The sequence below is a fragment of the Hermetia illucens genome, chromosome 4, assembly GCF_905115235.1.
Source record: "Hermetia illucens chromosome 4, iHerIll2.2.curated.20191125, whole genome shotgun sequence".
Lineage (NCBI taxonomy): Eukaryota > Metazoa > Arthropoda > Insecta > Diptera > Stratiomyidae > Hermetia > Hermetia illucens.
The window spans coordinates 101,674,638-101,696,879 of NC_051852.1; the positions used below are offsets into that span (position 1 = coordinate 101,674,638).

Genomic DNA, 22,242 nt, shown 5'->3' on the forward strand with positions numbered 1-22,242 from the left:
AGAAAAGATACACCACTACCACCGCAACCAATAAACGAGCGCTTACAACAGCACAAGAGATTTTTGAAAAGTACATGGTTGAATGGAGTTTCGTCGCTGTTGCTGTGCTGCAACAATAATAACAAAAAAAAGTATTTTCGAAAGTAAAAGTGACGGGGAAATGTATTTTAACTGTATCAAAGTTCGGTGAGCGCTTCCAACTTCCAAACTTACAATTGAAGCGTTTTCTATAGATATTTCGAGCGACCATTGAAATTTTGATGGTTTTTGTTCGGGGAAGCGGAGGCTTCTTCTCCAAAAGTGGTTTTTGAATGGAAATGCAATGAAAAAAATATTAAATGCCAAATTGAAAGTATGGTCACGTTTTGCCATGAGATAAAGTTCCTTTGCTACTATCGCAGATGGTGTCAGAAAGTCAAAAAATGCATGTTTTAAAAAGACTTTTTTCAAGGCTTTGAGAAGCTAATTCAGCTGGATTGAATAGGATGAGGCTGAGTAGTGAAGGTCTATGCGTTCGTGAACTGTATCTAGAAAGTTGGTCATATCAAATGTCTTGAAACAGTAGTTCCCACGAAAGTTATACATATGTATGTACATAGGCTAGTATAATATTTTGATTCCTTCAAGAAAGGTTTTTTAAAAACTTTGCCTACACCTGTTGTAATGAACCAACTCGATGTGGGTTTGGTCGAAAGGTTGATGAGACGAGATGATTTTATCAACCAACGACCATGACGATCAGCTATCAGGTCTTAATCACGAAGCAGTTTCGATCAGTAGTATCAATCAAGTTTCTTGTTCACGTGTAAGATTTACAATTGATTATTTTTCCGAAGTTCAAACTTAGTACTCGCTTTCGGTTGAGTGGAGATGTGAATGTGTGTATTGTACAAGCTTATTGGTAAGGCCAGGAGTGCACTGGGTTTAGGCAATTGGGTAGTTGCTACCAGGGTCAAACGTATTTTCGTTGAAATCTAATCTAAAGCTTTTAGGTCCCGGATTGTTACCTGACATTACATTCACAAATTGAAATGTACGTACATAAGTACTCATTTCGTAGAAAGAGCACAGTGCAAGTGCTCATTTCTGTCTGGAAATTTTCAAAACAAGTGATATGATTTGGGATAAATAAATTTTACAAACGAATAATACTAAGCGATAAGCGAAAGACAAGATATATTCGGGAGCGAGTCAATTCAACACCCAACAGCAAAGATTTTTAAGGTTTTGTTAAAAACGAATTACATTGTTGCACATGGAACTTAAGAGGGCCCCCATAATTTTAAAAGAGGGGTGTACATTTTTTCATCAAATATAGTCATGTCCTCAACCGAAAAATCTGAAAAAAATATGGTGATCGATGCACATGGTATCTAAACTCCGACCACTCTCCATTACGATATCTAATCAAATAAAGTGAACAACAGTATATTATTATATTTCGAAAATTCACTGCGAACTTCCCTTAAGTTCACTCTAAATACGTGAGGCAAAATTCTGTTAAGTTTGGTGGAAATCTCATCGGTATTAACAGAATAGGTCAAAGTTGCCTCTTTCGCATCAAATTACTACTCCCTAAGAGATAAAATGTCAATACCATATCGAATTTTACAACGCGAATAATCAACGTACACTACGAGATATATATATATATATGGAACTATCGTACATTTAAATATTCTTACATTAAAAATCAATAAAATCTTTTATATAATAACTCAAGCGCCGGTTTCTAACTTCGGGGATATTTTTCGGCCAGTAAAGATGTAAAAATCATTGGAATTCGCTATTGCATGAGTTCCTAGTCACTTTTAGCGGACACCATTGACAATTGACGTCTGCAGTTCTAGACCTCTGGCGTATCTTCTGTGCTGTCATTTCAATGTCGTCAGTTCCTCCGCAGATTCGTAGAATCTCGTCTTAGGTTGATCGGTAACAAAGATATGGGAGTAATCCGACAGGTTTCTCTTCAATTTATCCTCACATTGATTAATATGATGACGACCGTTAAAGATATTTTGTATGATATTTCCAGATCTCAGTTTGCTCATAGTCCAACCTACACTTTGAAACTACTTGTTGAAAAGGGATGGGGTCATGGCCGGTGTAAAGCGAGAGTTTCAAGAAAAAGAGATAAGGATAAATGGCCAGAGAACATCTTTAGAGAACGGAAAAAGCTAGACACAAAATAATTTCTAAGGGTCTCTTGTTGAGGATTATTTCTAAAAGCAAGAAATCAAACTTTAAACTTTAAACTTTTTAAATTGAAATAAGGCAAAAACATGGATGGGATGGGGCACAACTAATTCAGACTGTTTAATATCTCCCCTGTTGTTGTATGAATTTCACCCGAAAGAGATAATTTGGACCTTCTATAACCACGATTTCCACTAAACTTTCTAGTATGGTGCTCCCTACTGTTTACTGCAAAATTTTATAATTTATGGAGACTTAGCAGTAAATTTGGAAAATATTGCAATTTATCATTATTAATTTTATGTGAGGAGATATAAATATGAGGTTATTTTGAGCCTTACGTATCATATATAAGCAGGCAACGTAGGACGATTTTATTTATTGCATTCGTGGGGTTTCATTGTTCTAATTTTTCCACCGGCGAAATGTTGTGCGGCAAACAGAAACGAAAAGACAGCTCGCAGAACATAAGAAAGAAGTAGATTTTACATTAAGAAGAGAAAGTGCACCAATATAAAGATTAAATTTAGAGTGCAAACCATTCATAGTCTGCGCTCAAGTTTCTAAGCGGCAAAATAGGTTTCGATTTAACCCAAATGTTTAAAGAACTAGGAGAATATTGATAATACTTCTACCAATTTATTCGTGCAAATTCATCATATTGCCAAAAATGCCCGAAAGTTGCTGAGGACGCAGAACATATTTTATTTCAATGCCAGAGGATTGGGGTTTACAAAGAACATCCGAAAACATTAAGCATATGTTGACGTAGAAGAGGATATTGTCTGAAATCCAGAAGGTGATATCAATCATCCATAAGAAGTTTAGGCAGAAAGAAATCAGTCGAAAAGTGGTACCAGAGACAAATATGGAACTGATTACAAGTACCAGGGAACTTTTGATGCAGCCCCGGAACGTAATATCATATGACAGTTACAACCATATCAAGTATCTAAATGTGATTTCGCGATGTTTCTAGCGATTAAATTAATTGAAATAATTAAGACTTGCTGTTTTCTATTTTCTAGTGATATTTATTAAGCTGACTCATCTTCGGAAGATCAAAAATCATCGTCCTCGACAACTTCACGGGAGCAATTTCATATCTCCCTCTAAAACAAGAACCCACCCCAAGCTTATAAAAGTCATAAGGGGCATACAACAACCAAGTTCTTTTGAAAATAGATTCCAGTTTCGTAGTATTTATAGCAAATTTTATTTTAAAGCTAATGATTTTTATATTTTTCGATATAATCTTGGTTTAGCTCCCGATATTTTGCTAAGCCTTTCTTCAACTTTTTTTAAACCGTCTAAAAAGTAAGGTTTTATAAGGTCGCCCACATAGGTATATGTGCTGGCAACGACTGCTTTGTTTGCCGTGAACTGCTGCCCGCTAAACAATTTTTTTAAGTTCAAAAATTAGAAAAAAAGTCACTTGGAACCAAATCCGGGAAATTTGGTCGAGATTATCAAAATTCCATGATACCATGATGATTGGTCACTGCACATGTGCATTATATTGATGAGAGGCGATCTTTTTCTTTTTCAAATGAGAGCGTTTATTCTTTATTTCTACGTTCAAGCGGCGCAGTGATAATGCCAAGTTCTTGCTTTTCCGTTTTTCAGGTAATTAGTATAGGTCTTCCCGCTTGCATTCTAGAAAATGGTTGCTATAACCTTGCCAGTCAATTTTACCGTCATTGTGTGTTTCGCCCGTTCGCCCGTTTTCGCAATAGATTTTCATGTCATGTCATGTCATCTAAGTATGCTAAGTGCACCATTCAAAAGAGGTGTCATATAAAAGTAACGAGTACTCGACGAACCCCCTACAAGATGCTTCTCCGTATGCGGATGGTATGCTCGGATGAATACACTGACAAGGTGGTATACCAGACTTCTATGATTGTCGGTGAAAAATTTATTAGTTTGAAATCAACGTGATACAGATGTGGGACCTCGACTGGTCATGTGTGCGAGACACTATCAAACGTCTTGGCATAGTCGATATAAGAACTGAAGGTGCCGAGTCGATAATGAGGTACTCTTTGCAATCTTCCAACTGTGCAGCCCTTCTGCACCTGTTCTGACAGAATGGTCTTGAGATACGCATTGACTCTCACTAATAATAGTCGTTATGAATTTGTACAAGGTTGGTAAATAAGTAATCTGCCTTATTCCTGCGTGGCCTTGTCCATTTTACGGATAAGATTTGTAGTTAGCAGTGGGAATTGACTTGATTTATACTATGTGTTATCTACCGCGTATACGAATGAACTTTTTGTATCAGAAATTCTGCACCTGATTCAGTTCTTCGTGCTGTTCATTGCTCATCGCATTTCCTTTCGGTAACATTCGCAAAATTCATGTTTGGGATAGTAGCCCAGTGGGTGCCTTGGTCGGTAATCCACTCAGCATGCTCAGTAGGCTGAGCGAGTAAACCCCAAAGTCCACACCAATATTCCTTTGCTATCGTTGCTGAAAATTGGACTGTTTGCACTCTCTGTTCGGATTTATTGAGTGATCTGAAAGAGCTTCGCTGGTTCCTCACGTACGTTGCATTCTGAACAGGATTGAAGTGCCTTTCACCGTACCGTCGCAGCCGACTTCATACGACGCAAAGTTTCTGCTTTAGTGTGTCCAGAATTTTAATTAAGGTTGTTTCTGTGGTGATGCCATAGTTCCACTGAAACTTGTGCATTTTACTCTGCTGGCATTGTCAGTGCTGATTGCAACTGATAGCAATCTCCTTCCCTAATCAGTCGCGCCGACCTTCCACTCCACCAAGGAGTGAAAAGAAAACACTAAAAACAAACCCTTTCTGGTGCCATGACAGCATCTCTAAGAGCTTGTTGAACGCCTGTCGTAGTTGGAAAATAAATCAGAAAATTATTAATTTTATCGGAAAAGGGTAGTCAACGGATATACATATATTAAAGTAGACACTGTACATTTTCGCATATATGTCATCTTTCAATGCGGTTTTCATTCCAAACTCCCCATTAAAGTATTATTTTGTTTCTCTTGCAGGAAGCTAGGATGCTGATGCTGCATTATAGTAAACACGGCGAGTGTATACTCCAGGAAATTGGCGCAGCATTTCGCGGCGAACATCCAACCGATTTGCATCTGGTCTGTGAAGGCAAAGAGATTCTGAAGGCGCACAAATTAGTGCTAGCCGCAGCTAGTCCTCTCATAAGGTATACATAATTAATTAAAAGCCTATTAGCAAATGGTGTAACACTTTTCTTCTTTAATTCTAGAATGCTCTTGGAAGACGCGCCAGTAAATGAAGACATCACCACAATACATTTCCCTGATGTTGAAGCTGCTTACTTCCGATCATTGTTGGACTTCCTGTATTCGGGTCAAACATGTGTTCCGGCAAACGATGTTGCTCAGCTACACGATTTGTTATCTCTACTGCAAATAAAACCCGGCGACTGGAGATCAACGGATCATGAAAAATGCGATCCTGGAAACTTGCATCATCTTTCAATGCACCATGACGACGGTGGTTCGTGTCGGACAGATACAAATTCGACATCTGACGGTGGCATAAGCGAGGATGATGTTAGACGCCGAAGACGATCGAAAAGTTCAGAGTCATCTCCTTCAAGAGTTTCCGTGAAAAGGGAGCGCCTGAATGAAAACAGTAGTGGAGGAGAGGAAGAGGGAAGGATAAAAGACGAGCGAGATTGTGATGATGATGTAAATGATGACGATGAGAAAAATTCAATATTACATAATAACATAAACAGGCTGAAAGAACGAGAAAGAGAAAAGAAATTAATTGAAAATGGAAGCGACGATGAACATGATGAGAAAAGATATAACGACTCCCCTGAACACCGAATAGTGGAACGGCGGCGATCTTCATCATCAGACCCAGTGAACTTATCGTTAGGGCTTCGTGATCGAGGTGAGGAAGATTCAAATGATGGGCATATAGACGTAGAGTCGATAGCGCCGTCGCGGAATAAAATTCTTGATCCACTGCTTGACCATTTACGTACGAAACGAAAAATTTTATATCATCCACCTGATCCGGAAATCTTGAAGCCTCCATTAGAACATGAATTGTTGCAAAATTCACCCGACAACTATGTTGTAACGCCGCATAGAAAGCGACGTCCGGGTTTTCACAACTCACCCACTCAGAATCAGCCCTTCGTCCCTTACAGTCCAACCTATATTGAAGATCTACGAGCTAAGCACCCTTCGTCATCAGCTCCGCCCACATACTTCCCCGATCGTTCACCTCGATCACCGCCACCAGGTTGCCCTGGAGGTATTGTACAGCCCGCCGACATATTTAACCATAATAGCCACAATAACAATAACAGTGTTCGCCGCAGGCCGCCTAGTGCCGATGATCGCCTGCACATACCACCTTCTTTCGCATATCCTTGGGGACCTGCACATTCCGCAACAGTGGCTTTAACAGCGCTCCCGAATCCAGCGGGCGTTCTCAGCAGTCTCACATCATCCCTTAGCAATAGTACCGACACGAATCCGCTCGAAATGCAGCCAGTACAACAACCGCCCAGTTCTAGAAATAGTGGTAGCGGAGGAGGAGGTAATTCTTCATCATCAGCCGGAAGCGGTAATACACCTGTTCGGGAGTATCGCTGCGAATATTGTGGGAAGCAATTTGGAATGTCATGGAATCTTAAGACACATTTACGAGTCCATACAGGCGAGAAACCTTTCGCGTGTCGTTTGTGTGTCGCCATGTTCAAGCAGAAAGCTCACCTTCTCAAGCATTTGTGCTCTGTGCATCGAAATGTGATAAGTACGGGCGGTGGGGATGTGGCCAGTCGATATAGCTGTTGTTTTTGCTCCATGTATTTCGAATCGATGCAAGAATTGGTGCGACATTTGTCTGGACATCATAACAACCTGCTTTTGAGCAAAAATTTGCGGGACTGACGCTTTCTGATAAGTTAGCATTGTCACTGTGTTGTTGTAACAACAGAAACCTGGCATGATGAAAAGTTTGTTGCTTTTACAGATACCATGGCCCCTGGGTACGGCTTCTTGTGGAATATATTCAAGGCATCAGTAAGGAAATTTCCGAAACAAATTTAACTTAAAGTATTCAATCTCCGATTGGAAGCATCTACCTCATTGTTAGAGTAGCTCGAAATTCTCCAGGATACTACCTCCTCTGTTTAGAGTGAGGAAAGTGGAGTAATCTAGTGAGAGCTGGATGTACGGAGGATAGTCCAGACCACATCTCAAGTGTTCCGAAAAGGGATATTGTTAGAAACCACCATTCCTTTGAAGATGTTCGTCAAGTACAATTGGCCAGCAAAAATAGCAATTGCTGATATTAGCATTTTAGAGTAACTATTGACATTTTCTTTGCTGTTATTCTAAGACTCTGAATTTCAAGATTGTCATTCAGATAATGGACGAAAGAAAAAGGTTCATTTCTTAGCAATTGCGTGTATTTTGAAGTTGGAGCTGACCACGTGCAATAAGAACATCCTTCAAAGTGTTAACTTAAGCAAAGTAATCGCCTTGAATGACGCCACCAGTTGTGAAAGTAACAACAAATCTGCCCTACCAGTAATTTACCATTTAGTTAAGCGAGGAAGGAGGAGTATTGTTGTAATTACTCGTCTCAGTGAGACATCTCGACCGAATAAAATCCAATACATTTAGATACGATAGTTTCCAATCAGTTAAGACAGTGCAAGTTCTAGCTTGCCGCAATATTTAAGAGTTTCCCCCACGAATAATCTTGTTAACAGCTTTTCTTAATAATCTAATGCTTAGAGTACCACTGTTCGCATTGATCTATTGTAGTATGTTTACGTACGACATGACCGTCTTAAATTATAATCTGTTTACTACCGAAAACGACCAGAGAAGGAGCTTCTGTTTTTCTTGTCTGTAAATAAAAGAAAGAGCGGGTCTCATAGATTTAACAAAAAATTATAGCGAAATTTCTGCACCATGTAAATAATGTGAATTAAGTTTATGTTTACGATTCTGTTGTAAATTTCTTCTAATGTTTTTATTTTAATTTATATGAAAGACACCGTGGTACGCGAAGGCCTGACGTATCCAGGCAAACGTTCTGAGAAAAAACTCATAAAACACATTCATACCATTTACTTACCTTCATAAGATCGTGTTCAAAACGCGTTAATTCTAATATTGCGCAACTCTTTATGTATGTATGTAATATTTTTGTAAAACATGAAGCCTTACCCCTTAAGCTAGCAACATAAGGATGACAATTTTTTTTTCTAATTTTATACATGTAAATTTTTACCATTTTTTCAAATATTAGTTGTGTATTTTTCGTCGTTTAACATTTAAGTCAACACATTAACGATAGCTTTAGGACCATTACTCTAAGTAGCACAAACACGAGACAATTAGCTGTAAAAATTACTGTAACCTAGAACTTTAAGGTTGAAAAACAAAAACACACAATAAAAACGGAAACAATTGTATTTGTGAAGCAAAAGCTAGAAAAAAATTAACTCACAACTGAACAAATTGAAACGTACAAAATACCTGAAATTTTAGATTAATCTGTAGTTAACTAAACAAGAAATGTAAAACGTTTTCTTTTTTATAAAAAAAATTCCATCACCCATCACATTTGTTTGTATATATGTAACTTACATTTGAAATAATATAACCTTGAAAAGTACCAATTTATTTAAAAAAAAACAGAACCAATTCTGTAAATTCCGCGTGGAGGAGAGTTGAAAGCGAGAAGGTAAAAATACAGTAGAATTTGTTAACTGTTATGTATTTTTACAAATTACAAAATTTCACACACCCATTTTACACGGAAGCGTAAAAAATCATTCCATTACTACGGGAAATGTTACTTTTTTCTCTACAAAAAAGAAGAAATGACAAAACTAAGAGAAAACAAAAATTTGCAAAAAAATAAAAAATTAATAAAATGAAAAAAAAAATTGCATTTTCACTTAATCTAGTTTACGGATTTCAGAATGTTTCTATTCAAATTTTTGTGTAAAACAAAACTTTATTAGAATCTGTTCACTACTTTTTAAGGTTTTGTGTGCGACCAAACCTTCTTAAAATCGATTCAATGTCTTTTTTGTTTATGAAAGCAAGGAAAAAAGCTTAAAAAACCGTTTGGTATTATGTTATATTATGTGGGACTCTCACCAACTAAAACCAATCCCCACTCTTCCCGTGGAACACCCACATCGTATCGCGTCGTGGGGCTGGATCTGAATTATCCTTCCTAACTCAGGTAACCCTTCACCTCCACGCTTTTCCACTTATATCGCTTTCGATTTCAATGTAGACTGCACTACGTTTTCGGTTGTTAAGTAGTCCCCGGTTGCAGCTTCCAGACCTCTGAAAATATGTTCTGCGTCTTCTGTAATATTCGAGCGTGGTAATATGGCGAATCGCCATACCCAAATCGCTAGATATATGCCCGCTCAAAAGCTTTGTTAGTTCAAAACCTACTTCGCCACGTGGTCCATCGATCCATCTCTGAATAGCGGCCTTTCCTCGCCAATCGGTATCATTCCTGCTATCAACCAGGCTGCCTCGCCAGATATTGTTCGAAAAGCGGAACATGTTCGGACTGCACTTATGCGATACGCAGTTCCAATTTTTGTTCTATTTGATTCACCGACTGCATTGCCGCCGACACATCTGGTGGCCTGGCACAAGGCTGGCGTATAACACTTCCTTGTTCCGATCGTCAAAGAATGCGGACGTCGTTCACAATGTAAAGCAAAGAAATAAAGGAAATAAAACGAATTCCCGTATAACTAGTAACATGGCAGATATCATCATCATCAACGGCGCAACAACCGGTATCCGGTCTAGGCCTGCCTTAATAAGGAACTCCAGACACCCCGGTTTTGCGCCGAGGTCCACCAATTCGATATCTCTAAAAGCTGTCTGGCGTCCTGACCTACGGTATTGCTGGCTGCCAACAACCGGGCGCAGATTTCATGGTCGTAGCTGTTATCGGTTGTGATTTTCGACCCTAGATAGGAGAAATTATCAACGGTCTTAAAGTGGTAGTCTCCTATCTATGATATATTCTTCCCGTTCGACCAGTGCGGTTTGATGTTGTTGATTGGTTGGTTTTCGGTGCTGACGTTGCCACCATATACTTTGTCTTGCCTTCATTAATGTGCAGCCCAAGATCTCGTCTTGATAGCCGCCTGCTCGATCTAGATGAAGGCAGTTTGTACGTCTCGAGTCGTTCTTCCCATAATGTCGATATTGTCAGCATAGGCCAGTAGTTGGGTGAACTTAAATAGGATTGTACCTCTTGCATTTACCTCAGCATCACGGATCATTTTCTCGAGGGCCAGGTTAAAGAGGACGGATGATAGGGCATCCCCTTTCCGTAGACCGTTGTTGATGTTGAATGGTCTTCAGAGTGATCCTACTGCTTTTATCTGGCCTCGCACATTGGTCAGGGTCATCCTAGTCAGTCTTACCAATTTCGTTGGGATACCGAATTCTCTCATGTCCGTGTACAGTTTTACCCTGGCTATGCTATCGTAGGCGGCTTTAAATTCGATGAAAAGATGGTGCAACTGATGTCCATATTCCAACAGTTTTTCCATCGCTTGCCGCAGAGAGAAAATCTGATCTGTTTCTGATTTGCCTGGAGTGAAGCCTCTTTGGTATAGGCCAATGATGTTCTGGGCGTATGGGGCTATCCGGCCTAGCAAGATAGACCAGAATATCTCAGCAACGTGATACCACTGTAATTGTTGGACTGTGTGATATTTCCCCTTTTATGTAAGAGACAGATAATGCCTCTCATCCGTCAGGCATTGATTCGGTGTCCCATACCTTGAGCACAAGTTGATGAACCGCCATATTTAACCAATTCGGCTGTAATTCCATTGGCTCCTGGTGACTTTTGATTTTTGAGCCGATGAATTGAACACATTGTTTCTCCTATACTTGGTGGTGGCAGTATTTGTCCGTCATCTTCAGTTGGCGGGACCTCTAACTCGCCGATGTTCTGGTTGTTCAGTAGCTCATCAAAGTGTTTAACCCATCGCTCCAATATGCCCATTCTGTTGGAAATCAGATTTCCCACTTTGTCTCGGCAGGATGAGCATCCTGGTGTATAAGGATTCATCCTGCTGTTGGTAAAACTTCCGCGCCAGGTGCGCTGCTCCCTGTACTTTTCTAGTTCACAGACTTGTTGGTTTTCCCACGCTTCCTTTTTCCGTCTGTGAAGTCGCTTCTCCGCTCGACGGAGTTCGTGATAAGACTCTGCGCGTGCCCGCGTTCTTTGAGAATGCAACATTGTTCAGTATGCGGCATTCTTCCGTTCCGTTGCTAGCTTACATTCGTCGTCAAACCAGCCGTTCCGACTCCTTTTGCGGCTGGGGCCAAGTACATTTGTGGCCGTATCAATGATAACGTTCTTCAGGTGATTGTGAAGATCATTTGTTGATGCTTCATCTCTAGGTCCTCTGTTGACTGCGGTTATTGCGGCATCCATTTCCCTCTTATAGGTGTCGCGGAGGGTTGTGTTGTGGATGGCTCCAGTGTTAATTCTCACCTGATTGTCAGAAGGGAGTCTGGGTGGTGTTGTTATTCGAGCTCGAAGCACCATGCCAACGAGATAGTGATCCGAGTCTATATTGGCCCCTCTATATGTTCTGACATTCATCAATGCTGAGAGGTGGCGGCATTCGAGCAACACGTGGTCAATTTGGTTGAAAGTGGTCCCTTCTGGAAAGGCCCATGTATGTTTGTGGACCGCTTTCCGCGCAAACCAGGTACTTCCAACAACCATTTCGTGTGACACTGCTAATTGAATAATCCGCAGTCCGTTATCATTTGTTTTTTCGTGTAAGCTATGGGAGCCAACGTATCGCCTGAATACGGGCTCCTTCCCTACTTGGCTGTTTCTAAGTACGATTTTTATAGTATGATTTTAATATCATATCTGGGACAGGCTTCGAGGGTTCGTTCTACTGCCTCGTAGAAGGTATCCTTCTCCGACTCTGCAGTCTCCTCTGTAGGGGCGTGGACGTTAATGGGGCTTATATTTCTAAATTTGCCTCACAAGCGCAGAGTGCATAGCCGTTCGCTTATGTTTTCAAAGTCGATAACAGCAGGTTTCATTTTTTGGCTGGCTAAGAAACCAACTCCGAGGATATGGTTTACTGGATGGCCAGTATAATATATGGAGTAGCGACTTTTCTCCAGGAAACCGGTCCCTGTCCAAGGCATCTCCTGCAACGCTGTTACGTAAGCCTTATATTGGAATAGGGTATCGGCTAACTGCGTGGCAGCTCCATCTTTGTACAGGGAGCGCACGTTCCATGAAAAAATGCACAACTCGTTACTCCGCTGCCGTTGCCAGGTTCGCCGTTGTGTTGTCAGTCCGGTCCGAGGCTATTGTAACAAGTTGTTTTCCGTGTAGGGTTGTTAGCCCTACCCAACCCTCAACCTAGAGGACCAGTTGGTACAATTTGTCCCGTTTTTAGGCGCGGGAGACTCACCTTCATCCTTCTCCGTCTGCAGCTTTGCATATATCATTCTTAATTATTTAATAAATAAACAAAATTCAAAAGTTAAATAAATTCCAAAATGCAAAAAGTGCCTTTCACTCTCCGACATTGAAAGTGAAAGTGCCACACTGTTGTGCTATATGCCTTTGTGGGATAAATAAAAAATGCACCCCTAGCTGTATTCGTCGATGTCTCGGACATTGCCGTAGGTGCTGCTCTTCATCAAAAAGTGAATCAAATCTGGCAGCTGTTGAATTTCTTCTCCAAACAGCTTAATCCCGCTCAATGGAACTACGTCACCTATGATCGCGTACTTCGAAATTAAATACTTCTGATGTTCCCTTAAAGGCAGGCCGTTCACATTGTTCACGGACTATAAGCCATTCACTTTTGCTTTAGAACAAAAGTCCGACAAAACTTTCCCCCGGCAACTTCTGCACTTGAACTTTATCAGCCAGTTCACTCCCGACATTGAAACACGTGTCTGGAAAAGGTAACGTGGTTGCTGATACTTTGTCGCGTGTTGCAGAGGTCGAGATCACCGCTACCGTCGATTTTCCGGGAATCGCCGAGGCGTACAAGGACGACGCAGTTCTTCAAAGCCTGAAAACCAACTCCAAATACACTTTTAGGGAGTTTCCTACCTTCGACTCAGCATCCACTATATACTGCGAGACCTCAGACAAGGAACCAAGGCCATATATTCCGGCCGATTTCTCAAAGAAAGTATTTCACGCCGTCCATGATCTGGCGCCCCAGGCATTCGGACAACGAATCGGTTAGTCACCGCGAAATATTTCTGGCCATCCATGACAAGGACAGACAGTGCATCGCATGCCAGAAGTGCAAAACTACGAAGCATGTGAAAAAGGAGGTAGTAGTGTTCCCTCGGCCCACCAATCGTTTCCACACGCTGAGGGAATGCCAGAAGTGTAACATCCACTAGCTGTTGCTTGGTTTTCGGCCCAGACAAGAAAGCTAAGGATTGGTTGATGGTGGGCAACTTTGGGCAAGAAACGACGATTGCACCTTGACTGGGTCCGGTTGGATGCCTTCAGGGGTAATCAGGTGGCCGAGGAATCTCACCTGCTATTGTATTATAGAAATTTGCACTTTTCAGCTGAGTACTCGATGTGCTCTAAATGCCGGGAAACAAGAAGACGCGACTAGAACATCATCCACATATACGAAATCGAAGTTGAGGTTTCGCAGCACAGAGTGGAATCTATTAAAGGTTTGCGGCGCGTTGCATAGTCCAAAAATCGTCCTAGTGAACTCGAAGAGTCCGAAAAGTAGACATATTGCTGTTTTCGGTCCAAAGTCGAGAAAATACGCCACAAGGTCTCCATTCGCCATTGGATTTTGACACCATGTGAAATGGCGAAGATCAACAACTGTCTAAAAGTCTGCAAATACCCTGCTTGAGAAGTTCTTCGAACTCTTTCCGCGCAACTGCGAGCTTCTACGGTGGTAATGGATGCATCTTAGAGAACAGTAGTGTTAATGTGGTGCTGAACATTACGCTTAACAGGCTCAGAGAGATTACGCTCGATAGTGATGTTGCGGTATTTTTGAAGAAGTGCGCGAATACGTGAATCGGAAACGGCTGCAAAAACGGTGGAACGAGCGCTGAGTGAGCAGATTGAGATTACCTAAGGAGAGTTGAGGGATCAATGAGGGACCTGTTATGTATATCCACTAGCAATCCATAGTGGCACAGGAAAACCACGCCTAAGGTGGGTGTGCTGATATCTGCGATTATGAAGCGCCAATAAAGCGTACATCGGCGTCATAAATTCAAGTCGACCTGCCTGTAGCCATACGCATGTTGATCGACGAAGAATTTGGTGCCGTGGGTTTTAACGATTGCGATGTTAACTTATGATGCCGGGTACGAGAAGAACGGAAACTTCAGTGCCTGTATCGACCAGGTAGTTCCGCCGGCTCAAGGGGTCGTGGTTTTTAGTGTTTTCAGCGAACCTACAATGATACTAGCATGCCTCGGTACTTTCCGAAGATCCCGACAACTTACTACCCGATCTCCCATTTCGGGAGGCGGATCAAGACCTTTGTCTAGTCCTACTTCCCGAAGCAAAGCACCGACGGCCTCAGCCAACACAGAGACGGTGGCTGTTAATGCAGTCACCATCTGCCGCAGCTGAGCCAACTTGCTTGAATTGTTGCGAGACACCTCACCAACCATGGGTCGCACGTGGACCTCATGAACTTTGTCCGCCTTGAGTTTGTTCGCAATGACGACTAACGTATCCAGAGATCCCAAATCCGCACACGCCAAGGTGGCCTTTATGCGCTCCAGAAACCACTGTGGCCACAAAGATTGTAGCAGCTCGGTGCTGACTTTGTCACACCCAACTACTTCATTTCATGCAGCAGTTGGCCTTATGTCCGGATAGCTGAGTGGTTAGAGCACCAGGCTGTCGTACGGAAGGTCGCGGTTCAAATCTCACTGGTGGCAGTCGGGTTTGAATTATGTTTTGACTTCGGATACCAGTCGACTTAGCTGAGTTAAATGGAGATAATAATTTCGTGCGAGTGCAATACTGGCCATATTGCCTCCTACAGGGTACTATAATCCTGTAGTGTACCATTGCGGTCTTGAATGAAATGCTCTGGCAAAGCCCTGATCCAATTGGATTGCTGCGCCAACGATTATTATTATTATTAATTGGCTTGGCGCATGGTCACCTAGCATTAGCTCTGTCCGTAAGTTGTTAAGTTTCGCCAGCTCACATACTGACAGGCGTTTTATGAACTGCTCTTTTAACTGCCTATAATTGGGCCTCGAGTTGGAGGAACCATGCTGCCGGGCTCCTACGCCAAAACGGCGGTACCCGTACGGCCGCGGTAGTTACTGAGGACGTCGTTACCGGAACCGAACAACCTGTGGCAGAAAGAAGCGAAAGAGCGGCGGAGAAAGAAAACGGAAAACTTTCCTATAATATTTGTTAAAGAGAAAGACGTAGCACCGACTCTTGCGGCCTGACGAATTTTAGTTTAAAAACAAGTCGGAATACCGGAAGCTCGCGCTTTGGGTATAATGTATGTGTTCATATTATGTAAGAAATTTCAACGCATATTTTTCTATCCCTATGTAGCTACAAATCCAACATATTCCTTCATATTTTTCCAAACTACGAGACATACGTACATATTACAGCCATAGATATCACGCTCACCCTAAACAAACAAACTGCCTATTACTGAATACTGTACACATATATGCACGTATATAAATTGATCGTACCCATATTTCCCATTTACTTCTTATATCTATCTGAATTACGCACTATTCGAAAAGTTCATTACCACGCATATACTATATACCTACAAATACACATGTCTGATTGGAGTAATTGATATTCATATACAAGTGACTAAAAAACTAAAACAAAATAATTCTTTGCGGCCCCATTCGTGGGAACTCATTTCGTTGTGGTATTGACGGATTGATATGTGATGATGACGTCATGCAGGCTGTAGAGTGCACGAAATTCTCAAAAAAAGGTAAAGTTTTACCCCCTATAACTTTGTTAATAATAGTTGAATTTCCTTCAAACTATCCAAATTATCCATTATGTTCTTCATTACACGCATGCTAAATTTTGTGCTTCTGGGATGAACATAAAGGGGGTTGCCAGGCAAATTTCTAAAATGTGGAAATATATTATTATTAACTTTATTTGTGCAGATATCGGAACCGGATATATTTTGAGGCTTAGCTTTTGTAGAGATGCACCACTGTGATTGTTTTCAGATTTTTCGGTTGGATAGATTCTGAGCACGAGACCTGTTACACTTTTTGTGGGTCATATTTTAAGCCCTCACTCCCCTATGTTTCACTCAATATCAAAAATTAAATCAGTTTCGAAAAGTACTAATTAAGGCCTTTCATTTGATATCCCACAGGGATACATTCTGTGGAAAAAGAATTTTCACCCCCCATTCACATGTATGGGGAGCCCCCCTTAAACTTAACACAAAATGGCGCCACTTACAGCATGTAAAGGAACACCAGATTACACACTCTCACCAATTTTTATGGCAATCGGTCTAGCCGTTTCCGAATAAATCGGGTGTGACAGACAGACATACAGACAGACAGACGGACAGACAGACACCGACTCGATTCTAATAAGGTTTTGTTTCACACAAAACTTTAAAAAGCATACAATTCTTATAAACTCGGAATTACAATGAAATTCGAATGAAATACTCTGGTGGTTTTGTCTGGATTGATACGTAGTCCTGCCTTCCTGGACTAGGCACTAGTAACCCTTAACCCAGTTTGGATTCTATCACATAGGGTATCCTTATATTTATCCCTACCGATTAGAACAATGTCGCCAGCGTAACCCCGCGCCGGTATTCCAGTATTTGTTAGCACGTCCAGGAGTTCGTCCATTACCATACTCTACATAAGCGGTGGTAGTACCCCGCCCAGTGGACAACCTTGCGTAGTATTCATGACAATAGAATTTACATCTGTTTGCAATTCTATTTGCCTACTTTCTAGCATTTTGCCCATTTAGGAAGCCAGGGTATTTCACACTCCCTGGCGGATAAGGGCATCTTGTATCTCTGTGTGCGATGTGTTATCGAATGTTCGTTCGATATCCAAAAACGCATACAATGCTATTTCTTCTGTTTGTATGGCATCCTGTAGTACATCCGTCAACTGATATAGAGCAATTTCGGTTGACTATCCTGCCTCATAACCGTGTTGACATTGATGTAAGGGTTACGCTTTAGAACGTTAGTTCTAATATAGTTGTCTATGACCTTCTCTACCGTTTTGAGCACAAACGATGTTAGGCAAATTGATCTGAAAGACTTATAGGGTGAAAAGGATCCTTTTTACCTGCTTTCGGAATGTTTTCTTCATTCTCGGTAAATGTCCCATCCTCCTTCAATCATACAGAAGTTATTTGCCCCGTTTTTGGCTACAGCTTCGTAAAAGCTGGTTGCTTCTGTTGTTTGTTCGATCCCTTCATCGAACTCCCTGAAGCTGTTCCATTTTGCTCCCTTATCGCATTGTTATATACAAAAAAATTAATAGATAAGGAGTAGCTTTCTCCAAACTACAATTTTTTTGTTTTAAAAGTATATATATATATATAGTTCAAAAAGCCCACGGACCCTCTTCCTGCCCAACCGGACCGAGGGGCGACCAACCTAAGGATGGGCTGAAGGCAACATCCAAAGGCCCGCATCACAGCGATGATGCGTTTTAACGCAAAGTGTGTGCGACCATGCGAAAATGTATTGCTACATCTCGATTGTCGCAAACACTTCAGCCAATGACGCGGAGGTCCTACACTACAGAGACATGGATCTTATATTGAAGACAGTGCGGATCAAGACTGAAACCCATTAGGTCAGATTGTTACCGGACAGGACTCTTCGGACTATAGCACAGGTTGCAAGGATAACTGCTTTTTGCATCTCCATGTATAGTCCAGCCCTAAGATCGAGCGTTTTCAGCGCTTTATGTAAGTTCTGCGGGACTGAAATTATTACTGGGACTACTTGGATCTTTTGTAGTCTCCAAGTCTGCTTCATATCATCTGCCAAGGGGCCGTAGTTCCGGATTTTTTCGTGCTGTTTTTCAACAGTGTTCCGGTCCAACGGTACGGCTACATCGATTATAAAGCACGCTCGTTCTTCCTTCAGAAGCAGAACTAGATCGGGTCTGTTATGATTAACACTGTGGTCGGTGGCGATAGTGTGGTCCCACAGTAATTTGACCCGATCATTTTCCAAGATTCTCTGCGGAGTATACTTATAGTAAGGATGGTAGGTTGCCACTAAGTTATACTTCAACGCAAGGTTTTGATGGAGAATCTTGCAGACGGAGTTATGACGATTGGTGTACTCGGTACCGCTCAACATCCTGCACGCAGATGTTATGTGCTGGATGGTCTCCTCTTCACAGTTGCATAACCTACAACTGGAGTTGGTGATTGAGGAGTCGTGAAGAATGTACCGTTTATAATTTTTTGTTGGGAGCGAAGCATCCTGAATTGAAGTTAGGAATGCTTCGGTCTCATAGAAAAGTACACCATTTGTCAACCATTTGTTGGAGGCTTCGATGTCAATGCCTGACAACAACAAATTTTTGATATGACCTCCGTGAATGGGTTTCTCTTTCCACATGTCGATCTTCTGTTGGACTGAAGTAACATTCGACATGGGATCCCATTCTCTGCTTCTCAAGTTCAAAGGAGATAATTTATTATCTGCCATGACGGTAGCCTGATGTATTTGGCTAGAGGATTGTTTCTCATAGAAAAACTCACGAAGAGAATGCACTTGATTGTAGTGCAACGTTTTTAAATCAAGTACCCCCCTTCCTCCCTGATGACGTGGGATAGTGATCCTCAATTTTTCGGCAGCTCTATTGTGCATGTTGTTGTTTGCAAGAACTACCCTTACCCGTCCGTCTATTGACAGATTCTAAATCAGTATTACTCCACTGTATCACACCGAAAGTGTATAGAAGGACGGGAATGGCAAAGGTGTTGATTGCCATGATTTTATTTTTCCCGTACAGCTCAGTTTTAAGGACAAGATCCAGACGCCGCTCAAATTCCCCCAGCAACTTAGATTTAATTATTGCCACAGCAGGTGTTGTTGCTTGCAATATGCCGAGGTATTTGTAGACGTCGTCCGAATCCATGCCCTCAATTCGGATGTTATTTTGGCTGTATCCTTCGTTGTCGGTGTGTTTTCCCCGAACAATTGTTTTTATGCGACATTTCTCCAAACCCAACTGCATGCCGATATCCCTGCTGAACTGGATGGTGATGTCCAGCAAGGAGCGAAGTTGGTTCTCGTCTTTGGCATACAATTTGATGTCGTCAATGTACATTAAATGGCTTAATGTACATTTCGACAATATGCCATGCTTGACTTGGAACCCGTATTTGCTTTCATGCAAAAGATGGGATAGCGGATTCAAAGCCAAACAAAGCCACAGTGGGCTTAGAGAGTCGCCTTGGAAAATGCCACGCCTGATTGGTATCTCTCCTGATGTTTGCGAAGATACCGATAGCTTCGTGCTCCAATTCTTCATTACTGTTCTCAGAAGAAGAACAACATTCGGGTTGATTTTATACAAGCGTAACACTTGTAGTAACCACGAATGTGATATGGAGTCAAAGGCTGATTTATAATCGATGTAGGCTGTCGAGATGTTTCGTTTTTGGTGGACAGCCTGCTTTACAGCTACCGTATCGATTATAAGCTGTTCTTTGCAGCCTCGGGAGCCTTTTGCGCATCCTTTTTGCTCCTCAGCTATCAATTTATGAACATCAAGATGTTTTGAGATGTTCACGCACAGAACTGAAGTGAAGACCTTGTAGATGGTAGGAAGACAAGTAATTGGTCGACATTTTGAAGGGCAAGAGACACCCTGTTCCTTGGGGATGAAGAAAGTTATCCCCTTGGTGAAAAATGGTGGAACTAAATCAGGATCGGCAATCATCTGATTAAATTGATTTGCCAATATCCTGTGAGTGCTCTTGAACCGCTTCAGCCAGAAGTTGTGAATTTTGTCAACTCCTGGCGCCTTCCAGTTACCTGCCTTGTCAAGGACTGCTTTAACGTCGACTTCAGTTACGTCAGGCATGGTCATTTCGGGGAGGGCCTCGCATGAACGCATAAGGTGTGGGAGCCACGCTGCTTCTAAATTGCAACGACTGGATTCGCTCCAAACACTTCTCCAGAAGTCTTCTGCCTGATCCAGATTGAGGTTACTTTCCCTACCTGAGTTGATGAGATTTTTGTAGAATCCTCGTTGCTTGGTTGGTCCTTCGCTGAAAGCTTTTCTGATACCTACGGATGTGATTGGAGCATACCGCAAGTTTCTGCTTCAGCACCTCGAGGATTTCTTCGATTGGCATATCATTGGACAGATGGTAGTTTCCAATGATGTTCGCAACGCATCTGTGCACTCTTGGTGATGGATTTCCAAGGAGTGCTTGCGTCACACGACCAATCTCCCTTCTCAACTTTTCGACTCTTTTGTTGAGTCGAAACACCCAGAACGGTAAAGTCCTTCTGCGCATACCTCTGTTATTCGCTCTAAGATGTTGGTTATGGAGACGAATAACCGTGGCAGCTGCAACGTAGATCAGGCTGTGAACCTCTGTAGCAGTAATCTCGCTAGCCAAACGATCAGCCAAAATTCTGTCAACGGCAGCAATGATGTTAGTAGTTGCCGAAGTAAACTTCAGTTTTGGGATCCTTGGCCTAGCGTCTGGGAGAACCTCCAAATACCTTCCCTACCTTTGGAGGTAACCATGGGGCATTGCAACATTGGGGCTCTGTTGCAGGGCTGACTGGTTCCCCATTACTCGTGGGAATAAAATTGGGGACTTTGGTTTAAATTCTTTAAATGGGACCCCAGGGACACGAAGACAGTACCCAACACGGTTAAGGGTCGTTCAACAACATCAGAGCGGCTCTTCGCCCTTGGATGTTTTGGCGGTTATGCCGTCAACCACCAGGGACGGGAGACCTAGGCGTCGTATGGTTTGGACGAACCAACTCAACGAATTTATCGTCCGCGCCTATTGATCGTTTGGCTAGCGAGATTACTGCTACAGAGGTTCACAGCCTGATCTACGTTGCAGCTGCCACGGTTATTCGTCTCCATAACCAACATCTTAGAGCGAATAACAGAGGTATGCGCAGAAGGACTTTACCGTTCTGGGTGTTTCGACTCAACAAAAGAGTCGAAAAGTTGAGAAAGGAGATTGGTCGTGTGACGCAAGCACTCCTTGGAAATCCATCACCAAGAGTGCACAGATGCGTTGCGAACATCATTGGAAACTACCATCTGTCCAATGATATGCCAATCGAAGAAATCCTCGAGGTGCTGAAGCAGAAACTTGCGGTATGCTCCAATCACATCCGTAGGTATCAGAAAAGCTTTCAGCGAAGGACCAACCAAGCAACGAGGATTCTACAAAAATCTCATCAACTCAGGTAGGGAAAGTAACCTCAATCTGGATCAGGCAGAAGACTTCTGGAGAAGTGTTTGGAGCGAATCCAGTCGTTGCAATTTAGAAGCAGCGTGGCTCCCACACCTTATGCGTTCATGCGAGGCCCTCCCCGAAATGACCATGCCTGACGTAACTGAAGTCGACGTTAAAGCAGTCCTTGACAAGGCAGGTAACTGGAAGGCGCCAGGAGTTGACAAAATTCACAACTTCTGGCTGAAGCGGTTCAAGAGCACTCACAGGATATTGGCAAATCAATTTAATCAGATGATTGCCGATCCTGATTTAGTTCCACCATTTTTCACCAAGGGGATAACTTTCTTCATCCCCAAGGAACAGGGTGTCTCTTGCCCTTCAAAATGTCGACCAATTACTTGTCTTCCTACCATCTACAAGGTCTTCACTTCAGTTCTGTGCGTGAACATCTCAAAACATCTTGATGTTCATAAATTGATAGCTGAGGAGCAAAAAGGATGCGCAAAAGGCTCCCGAGGCTGCAAAGAACAGCTTATAAT

At 42.0% G+C, this 22,242-nt stretch overlaps 1 protein-coding gene across 1 annotated transcript in view; it reads left to right on the forward strand.

Moving 5' to 3' along the window:
- The window catches only part of LOC119654439 (transcription factor Ken 1), a 122,165-nt gene extending 113,025 nt beyond the window's left edge, over positions 1-9,140 (forward strand). The window contains exons 2-3 of the mRNA XM_038059838.1: positions 5,224-5,393; positions 5,457-9,140. Of these exons, the coding sequence (XP_037915766.1) occupies positions 5,224-5,393; positions 5,457-7,125 (1,839 nt within the window). The 3' untranslated portion in view covers positions 7,126-9,140. The remainder of the gene's footprint in view (positions 1-5,223; positions 5,394-5,456) is intronic.
- Positions 9,141-22,242: the final 13,102 nt, after the last annotated feature.